We start from the raw sequence: 9,865 nt of genomic DNA on the forward strand, positions 1-9,865 counted from the left end.
CTCTTCCTTAATTTCCTCTTCCCAAATCCCCAGGATTCCTCTTCACCAGGATCCTTCTTCCTAATTCCCCAGGATCCCTCTTCCCCCGGATTCCCTTTCTCTAAATTCCTCTTCCCAAAGTTCTCTCCCCCAGGATCCCTCTTCCTTAATTTCCTCTTCCCAAATCCCCAGGATTCCTCTTCCCCAGATTCTTCTTCCCAAATCCCAAAAGATGTTCCAGGTGCCGAATTCGGGATCTCCGGGGAGCAAGGCCACCACAGGTAGGGGGCGAGCGGGATCCCCAGAGGATCCTTCTTCCCCAGGATCCCTCTTCCCCTGGATGCCTCTTCCCTAAATTCCTCTTCCCAAATTGCCAGGATTCCTCTTCCCTAAATTCCTCTTCCCAGATCCTCAGGATTCCTCTTCCCTAATCCCCAGGATCCCTCTTCCCAAAGTCTTCTTATCCAGATCCCTCTTCCCGAATTCGTCTTCCCCAGATTCCTCTTCCCAAATCGCCAGGATTCCTCTTCCCCAGATTTCTCTTCCCCAGATTCCTCTTCCCCAGATCCCTCTTCCCTAAATTCCTCTTCCCAGATCCTCAGGATTCCTCTTCCCTAATCCCCAGGATTTCTCTTCCCCGGATTCCTCTTCCCCAGATCCCGCTTCCCTAAATTCCTCTTCCCAGATCCTCAGGATTCTTCTTCCCTAATCCCCAGGATTTCTCTTACCCAGGTTCCTCTTCCCCACATTCCTCTTCCCAAATCCACAGGATTCCTCTTCCCCAGGATCCCTCTTCCCCTGGATTCCTCTTCCCTAAATTCCTCTTCTCCAGATCCCTCTTCCCAAATCGCCAGGATTCCTCTTCCCCAGATTCCTCTTCCCCAGATTCCTCTTCCCCAGATTCCTCTTCCCCAGATCCCTTTTCCCTAAATTCCTCTTCCCAGATCCTCAGGATTCCTCTTCCCTAATCCCCAGGATTTCTCTTCCCCAGATCCCTCTTCCCCGGATTCCTCTTCCCAGATCCCTAGGATCCCTCTCCCCAAAGTCCTCTTCCCCAGGTTCCTCTTCCCCAGATTCCTCTTCCCAAATCCCCAGGATCCCTCTTCACCAGGATCCTTCTTCCTAATTCCCCAGGATCCCTCTTCCCCCGGATTCCCTTTCTCTAAATTCCTCTTCCCAAAGTTCTCTCCCCCAGGATCCCTCTTCCTTAATTTCCTCTTCCCAAATCCCCAGGATCCCTCTTCACCAGGATCCTTCTTCCTAATTCCCCAGGATCCCTCTTCCCCAGATTCCCCTTCCCAAATCCCAAAAGATGTTCCGGGCGCCGAATTCGGGATCTCCGGGGAGCAAGGCCACCACAAGTAGGGGGCGAGCGGGATCCCCGGAGGATCCTGGGGAGTTGGGGAAGAGGATTTCCGAGAAGAGGGATCCTGGAGATGGAGGAAGAGGGATGCTGGATTCCCTGGAATTCTTCTTCCTAAATCCCCAGGATTCCTGTTCTCCAGATTCCTCTTCCCTAAATTCTTCTTCCCCGGATTCCTCTTCCTCAGATTCCTGTTGTACAGGATCCCTCTTCCCTCAATTCCTCTTTCTAAATCCCCAGATTCCTCTTCCCCGGATTCCTCTTCCCCAGATTCCTCTTCCCAAATCCCCAGGATCCCTCTTCCCCAAGATCCCTCTTCTCCAGGAACCCTCTTAATTCCTCTTCCTTAGATTCTTCTTCCCAAATCCCCAGATTCCTCTTCCCCCAGATTCCTCTTCCCAAATCACCAGATTCCTCCTCCCAAATCCCCAGGATCCTTCTTCCCAAAGTCCTCTTATCCAGATTCCCTCTTCTCTTCCCAAGGATTCCTCTTCCCAAATCCCCAGGATCCCTCTTCCCAAATCCCCAGGATCCCTCTTCTCCAGATCTCTCTTCCTCAGATCCCCCTTCCCAAATCCCCAGGATCCCTGTTCTCCAGATCTCTCTTCCTCAGATCCCCCTTCCCAAATCCCCAGGATCCCTCTTCTCCAGATCTCTCTTCCTCAGATTCCCCTTCCCAAATCCCAGGATCCCTCTTCTCCAGATCTCTCTTCTTCAGATCCCCTTCCCAAATCCCCAGGATCCCTCTTCTCCAGATCTCTCTTCCTCAGATCCCCCTTCCCAAATCCCCAGGATCCCTCTTCTCCAGATCTCTCTCCCTCAGATCCCCCTTCCCAAATCCCCAGGATCCCTCTTCTCCAGATCTCTCTTCCTCAGATTCCCCTTCCCAAATCCCAGGATCCCTCTTCTCCAGATCTCTCTTCCTCAGATTCCCCTTCCCAAATCCCAGGATCCCTCTTCTCCAGATCTCTCTTCTTCAGATCCCCTTCCCAAATCCCCAGGATCCCTCTTCTCCAGATCTCTCTTCCTCAGATCCCCCTTCCCAAATCCCCAGGATCCCTCTTCTCCAGATCTCTCTCCCTCAGATCCCCCTTCCCAAATCCCCAGGATCCCTCTTCCCCAGATTCTTCTTCCCCAATCCCCAGATTCCTCTTTTGGCCAACTGGGTCCCTGACGGTCATCTAGCCTGACCCCAAAGGCAGGAATCCCACGGGAGGAGGATTTGGGGCAAATGGGATCCAGTCTGACCCCAAGGATCCAGCCTGACCCCCAAACTCGATCCCTCTCCCCCCAGAAAGCGTCTTCAGCCGGAGGGTGGAGAGCAAGTTGCAGAACAACTACGACGAAACCAACTCCAGCTCCCAGAACTCCAGCGGTAAGCGGATCCGGGATCCCGAACCCGCAACCCGGGATCTCAAAGCGCCGGGTCCCCAAGCGGGTCGGCGTTGCCCCACCAAGCTCTCGAACCCGCAACCTGGGATCTCGAACCCGCAAGCCGGGATCTCGAACCCACAACCCAGATCCGCAACCCAGAATTTTGAACCCACAACCCGGGACCTCGAACCCCCAACCCAGATCCGCAACCCGGGATCTCGAACCCACATCCCAGACCCACAACTTGGGATCTCAAACCCACAACCTGGGACCTCGAACCCAGGACCTCGAACCCGCAACCCGGGATCTCGAACCCACAACCCAGATCCGCAACCCGGGATCTCGAACCCACATCCCAGACCCACAACTTGGGATCTCCAACCCACAACCTGGGACCTCGAACCCCCAACCCAGGATCTCGAACCCACAACCCAGATCCGCAACCCAGGATCTCGAACCCACAACCCGGGATCTCGAACCCAGGACCTTGAACCCGAAACCCGGGATCTCGAACCCCCAACCCAGATCCGCAACCCGGGATCTCGAACCCCCAACCCGGGATCTTGAACCCGCAAGCCTGAGGTCGCGATTCCCGCCCCCAAGCTGTCTGGGAACAGCCTTGAACCCCCAACCTGGGATTTTGAACCCGCAACCCAGGATCTCGAACCCGGGATCTTGAAGCCGCAACTTGGGACCTCGAACCCCCAACCCGGGATCTCGAACCCACAACCTGGGATCTCAAACCCGCAACCTGGGATCTCAAACCCGCAACCCGGGATCTCAAACCCACAACCCAGATCCACAACTTGGGATCTCAAACCCGCAACCGGGGACTCGAACCCCCAACCCAGGATCTCGAACCCACAACCCAGATCCGCAACCCAGGATCTCGAACCCACAACCCGGGATCTCGAACCCCCAACCCAGACCCATAACTTGGGATCTCAAACCCACAACTTGGGATCTCAAATCCGCAACCCAGGATCTCAAACCCACAACCCAGACCCACAACCTGGGATCTCGAACCCACAATCTGGGATCTCGAACCCACATCCCAGACCCACAACTTGAGATCTCGAACCCACAACCCAGATCCGCAACCCAGGATCTCGAACCCACAACCCGGGATCTCGAACCCCCAACCCAGACCCATAACTTGGGATCTCAAATCCGCAACCCAGGATCTCAAACCCACAACCCAGATCCGCAACCCAGGATCTTGAACCCACAACCCGGGATCTCGAACCCACATCCCAGACCCACAACTTGGGATCTCAAACCCGCAACCTGGGACCTCGAACCCCCAACCCGGGATCTCGAACCCACAACCCAGATCCGCACCCAGGATCTTGAACCCACAACCCAGACCCACATCCTGGGATCTCGAACCCAGGACCTCGAACCCACAACCCGGGATTTGAAACCGGGACCTCGAACCCAGGATCTCAAGCCCCGCCTCCCCTCCCCTCCCATCCAATGGGAGAGGGAGCCTAGGCAGGAATCTCGCCTCTCGAACCCCCAACCCAGGATTTGAAACCCGGTATCTTGAACCCCCAACCTGGGATCTCGAACCCACAACCCGGGATCTCGAACCCACAACCTGGGATTTGAAACCTGGGACCTCGAACCCGCAACCCAGGATTTGAACCTCAGGATCTCGAACCCGCAACCCGGGATTTGAACCTCAGGATCTCGAACCCACAACCCAGGATTTGAAACCCGGGATCTCGAACCCACAACCCGGGATCTCGAACCCACAACCTGGGACCTCGAACCCACAACCCAGGATTTGAAACCCGGGATCTCGAACCCACAACCCGGGATCTCGAACTCCCAACCCAGGATTTGAAATCCGGGATCTCGAACCCACAACCCGGGATCTCGAACCCACAACCCCGAGATCTCGAACCCAGGATGTCAACCCCGCCTCCCCTCCCCTCCCATCCAATGGGAGAGGGAGCCTGGGCAGGAATCTTGCCTCTCGAACCCCCAACCCAGGATTTGAAACCCGGGATCTTGAACCCCCAACCTGGGATCTCGAACCCACAACCTGGGATCTCGAACCCACAACCCGGGACCTTGAATCCGCAACCCGGGATCTCGAACCCCCAACCCGGGATCTTGAACCCCCAACCTGGGATCTCGAACCCACAACCTGGGATCTCGAACCCACGACCCGGGACCTTGAATCCGCAACCCAGGATCTCGAACCCCCAACCCGGGATCTTGAACCCCCAACCTGGGATCTCAAACCCACAACCCGGGATCTCGAACCCAGGATCTCAAGCCCCGCCTCCCCTCCCCTCCCGTCCAATGGGAGAGGGAGCCTGGGCAGGAATCTCGCCTCTCGAACCCACAACCCGGGACCTCGAACCCACATCCCAGACCCACAACTTGGGATCTCAAACCCACAACTTGGGATCTCAAACCCCCAACCCGGAATCTCGAACCCCCAACCCAGACCCACAACTTGGGATCTCAAACCCACAACTTGGGATCTCAAACCCCCAACCCAGGATCTCGAACCCCCAACTCGGGATCTCGAACCCACAACCCAGACCCACAACTTGGGATCTCGAACCCACAACTTGGGATCTCAAACCCACAACCCAGGATCTCGAACCCCCAACCCGGGATCTCGAACCCACAACCCAGACCCACAACTTGGGATCTCAAACCCACAACCCAGGATCTCGAACCCCCAACCCGGGATCTCGAACCCACAACCCAGACCCACAACATGGGATCTCAAGCCCACAACCTGGGACCTCGAACCCAGGACCTTGAACCCGCAACCCGGGGTCTCGAACCCAGAACTTGGGATCTCAAACCCACAACTTGGGATCTCAAACCCCCAACCTGGGACCTCGAACCCACAACCCGGGACCTTGAACCCACAACCCAGACCCACAACTTGGGATCTCGAACCCACAACCTGGGACCTCGAACCCACAACCCGGGACCTCGAACCCACAACTTGGGATCTCGAACCCACAACCTGGGATCTCAAACCCACAACTTGGGATCTCGAACCCACAACCCGGGACCTCGAACCCACAACCTGGGATTAGAAACCCCGGACCTCGAACCCAGGATCTCAAGCCCCGCCTCTCCTCCCCTCTCGTCCAATGGGAGAGGGAGCCTGGGCAGGAATCTCGCCTCTCGAACCCACAACCCGGGACCTCGAACCCACATCCCAGACCCACAACTTGGGATCTCAAACCCACAACTTGGGATTTCAAACCCACAACCCGGGATCTCGAACCCCCAACCCAGACCCACAACTTGGGATCTCAAACCCCCAACCCAGGATCTCGAACCCCCAACCCGGGATCTCGAACCCACAACCCAGACCCACAACTTGGGATCTCAAACCTGCAACCCGGGATCTCGAACCCCCAACCCAGACCCACAACTTGGGATCTCAAACCCCCAACCCAGGATCTCGAACCCCCAACCCGGGATCTCGAACCCACAACCCAGACCCACAACTTGGGATCTCAAACCCCCAACCCAGGATCTCGAACCCCCAACCCAGACCCACAACCTGGGATCTTGAACCCCCAACCCAGATCCGCAACCCAGGACCTTGAACCCACAACTTGGGATCTCAAACCCACAACCTGGGATCTCAAACCCGGGATCTCGAACCCACAACCCGGGACCTTGAACCACAACCTGGGATTTGAAACCCGGGACCTCGAACCCAGGATCTCAAGCCCCGCCTCTCCTCCCCTCCCGTCCAATGGGAGAGGGAGCCTGGGCAGGAATCTCGCCTCTCGAACCCACAACCCGGGATCTCGAACCCCCAACCTGGGATCTCGAACCCACAACCCAGACCCACAACATGGGATCTCAAGCCCACAACCTGGGACCTCGAACCCAGGACCTTGAACCCGCAACCCGGGATCTCGAACCCACAACTTGGGATCTCAAACCCACAACTTGGGATCTCAAACCCACAACTTGGGATCTCAAACCTCCAACCCGGGATCTCGAACCCACAACCCAGACCCACAACTTGGGATCTCGAACCCACAACCTGGGACCTCGAACCCACAACTTGGGATCTCAAACCCACAACTTGGGATCTCAAACCCACAACTTGGGATCTCAAACCCACAACTTGGGATCTCAAACCTCCAACCCGGGATCTCGAACCCACAACCCAGACCCACAACTTGGGATCTCGAACCCACAACCCGGGACCTCAAACCCACAACTTGGGATCTCAAACCCACAACTTGGGATCTCAAACCCACAACTTGGGATCTCGAACCCACAACCCGGGACCTCGAACCCACAACCCGGGACCTTGAACCACAACCTTGGATTTGAAACCCGGGACCTCGAACCCAGGATCTCAAGCCCCGCCTCTCCTCCCCTCTCGTCCAATGGGAGAGGGAGCCTGGGCAGGAATCTCGCCTCTCGAACCCACAACCCAGGATCTCGAACCCACAACCCGGGATCTCGAACCCCCAACCCAGACCCACAACATGGGATCTCAAGCCCACAACCTGGGACCTCGAACCCAGGACCTTGAACCCGCAACCCGGGATCTCAAACCCACAACTTGGGATCTCAAACCCACAACTTGGGATCTCAAACCCACAACTTGGGATCTCAAACCCCCAACCCGGGATCTCGAACCCACAACCCAGACCCACAACTTGGGATCTCAAACCCACAACCTGGGACCTCGAACCCACAACCCGGGACCTCGAACCCACAACCTGGGATTTGAAACCCGGGACCTCGAACCCAGGATCTCAAGCCCCGCCTCTCCTCCCCTCCCGTCCAATGGGAGAGGGAGCCTGGGCAGGAATCTCGCCTCTCGAACCCACAACCCGGGACCTCGAACCCACATCCCAGACCCACAACTTGGGATCTCAAACCCACAACCCGGGATCTCGAACCCCCAACCCAGACCCACAACTTGGGATCTCAAACCCCCAACCCAGGATCTCAAACCCCCAACCCGGGATCTCGAACCCACAACCCAGACCCACAACTTGGGATCTCGAACCTGCAACCCGGGATCTCGAACCCCCAACCCAGACCCACAACCTGGGATCTCGAACCCCCAACCCAGATCCGCAACCCGGGACCTTGAACCCACAACTTGGGATCTCAAACCCACAACCTGGGATCTCGAACCCGGGACCTTGAACCCACAACCCGGGACCTCGAACCCACAACCTGGGACCTCGACCCCCAGGATCTCAAGCCCCGCCTCCCCTCCCCTCCCGTCCAATGGGAGAGGGAGCCTGGGCAGGAATCTCGCCTCTCGAACCCACAACCCGGGACCTCGAACCCACAGCCCAGACCCACAACTTGGGATCTCAAACCCACAACTTGGGATCTCAAACCCCCAACCCAGGATCTCGAACCCCCAACCCGGGATCTCGAACCCACAACCCAGACCCACAACTTGGGATCTCAAACCCCCAACCCAGGATCTCGAACCCCCAACCCGGGATCTCGAACCCCCAACCCAGACCCACAACCTGGGATCTCAAACCCCCAACCCAGATCCGCAACCCGGGACCTTGAACCCACAACCCGGGATCTCAAACCCCCAACCCAGATCCGCAACCCAGGACCTTGAACCCACAACTTGGGATCTCAAACCCACAACTTGGGATCTCGAACCCACAACTTGGGATCTCGAACCCACAACCCGGGACCTTGAACCACAACCTGGGATTTGAAACCCGGGACCTCGAACCCAGGATCTCAAGCCCCGCCTCCCCTCCCCTCTCGTCCAATGGGAGAGGGAGCCTGGGCAGGAATCTCGCCTCTCGAACCCACAACCCGGGATCTCGAACCCACAACCTCTCTCTCCCCCCAGAGCCCTACACTTGCGGCGCCTGCGGGATCCAGTTCCAGTTCTACAACAACCTGCTGGAGCACATGCAGTCGCACGCAGGTGAGCGCCCCTCCGTTCCCCCTTTCTCGTTCCCTTCTTTCTCTCTCTCTATCTTCCCCTTTCTTCTTCTTCTTTCTTTCTTTCTTTCTTTCCCTTTCTTCTTCTTTCTTTCTTTCTTTCTTTCTTTCTTTCTTTCTTTCTTTCTGTCTTTCTATCTTTCCCTTTCTTCTTCTTTCTTTCTTTCTTTCTTTCTTTCTTTCTTTCTTTCTATCTTTCCCTTTCTTCTTTCTTTCTGTCTTTCTTTCTGTCTTTCTTTCTTTCTTTCCCTTTCTTCTTCTTTCTTTCTTTCTTTCTTTCTTTCTTTCTTTCTTTCTGTCTTTCTGTCTTTGTCTGTCTTTCTATCTTTCCCTTTCTTCTTCTTTCTTTCTTTCTTTTCTTTCTTTCTTTTCTTTCTTTCTTTCTTTCTTCTATCTTTCCCTTTCTTCTTCTTCTTTCTTTCTTTCTTTCTTTCTTTCTTTCTTTCTTTCCCTTTCTTTTTCTTCTTCCTTTCTCACTCACTATTTCTTCTTCCTGCATTTTTCCCTCCCTCTCCCTTTCTTTTTCTTTCTTTCTCTCTCTCTTTCTCTCCCTTTCTTTTTCTTTCTTTCTCTTTCTCTTTCTCTCGCTCCCTTTCTTTTTCTTTTCTTTCTCTCTTTTCTTTCTTTCTTTCTCTCTCTCTTTCTCTCGCTCCCTTTCTTTTTCTTTCTTTCTCTCGCTCTTTTTCTTTTTCTCTCTCTCCCCCCTCCTTTCTTTCTCTCTCTCTTTCTCCCTTCCCTTTCTTTTCTTTCTCTTCCTCTCCCTCCCTCTTTTTCCTCCCTTTTCCCTTCCTCCTTCCTCCCTTCTCTCTCTCTCCCTCCTTTTTCTCTCTCTCCCTCCTTTTTCTCTCTCTCTCTCCCTCCTTTTTTTTTCTCTCTCCCTCCTTTTTTCTCTCTCTCCCTCCTTTCACTTTCTCCCTCTCTCTCTCCCCCCTCCTTTCTCTCTTTCCCTCTTTCTTTCTTTCTTTCTCTCTTTCCCCTCTTTCTTTCTTTCTTTCTCTCTTTTCCTCTTTCTTTTTCTTTCTTTCTCTCTCTCTCTCTTTCCCTCTTTCCCTCTTTCTTTCTTTCTTTCCCTCTTTCCCTCTCCCTCTTTCCCTCTCTCTTTCCCTCTTTCCCTCTTTCTCTCTCTCTCTCTTTCCCTCTTTCCCTCTCTTTCCCTCTCTCTTTCCTTCCTTCCTTCTCTCTCTCTTTCCCTCTCTTTCCCTC

General features: G+C 55.0%; 1 protein-coding gene across 1 annotated transcript in view; it reads left to right on the forward strand.

Moving 5' to 3' along the window:
• Positions 1-8,689, forward strand: part of LOC308468956 (zinc finger protein 618-like) — a gene marked incomplete at its 3' end in the record, with an annotated part of 28,693 nt that extends 20,004 nt beyond the window's left edge. The window contains exons 9-10 of the mRNA XM_081024279.1: positions 2,637-2,717; positions 8,568-8,689. Of these exons, the coding sequence (XP_080880405.1) occupies positions 2,637-2,717; positions 8,568-8,689 (203 nt within the window). The remainder of the gene's footprint in view (positions 1-2,636; positions 2,718-8,567) is intronic.
• Between the last annotated feature and the right edge of the window lie 1,176 nt (positions 8,690-9,865).

Source organism: Podarcis pityusensis (genome assembly GCF_964106645.2).
Source record: "Podarcis pityusensis genome assembly, contig: HAP1_SCAFFOLD_485, whole genome shotgun sequence".
Lineage (NCBI taxonomy): Eukaryota > Metazoa > Chordata > Lepidosauria > Squamata > Lacertidae > Podarcis > Podarcis pityusensis.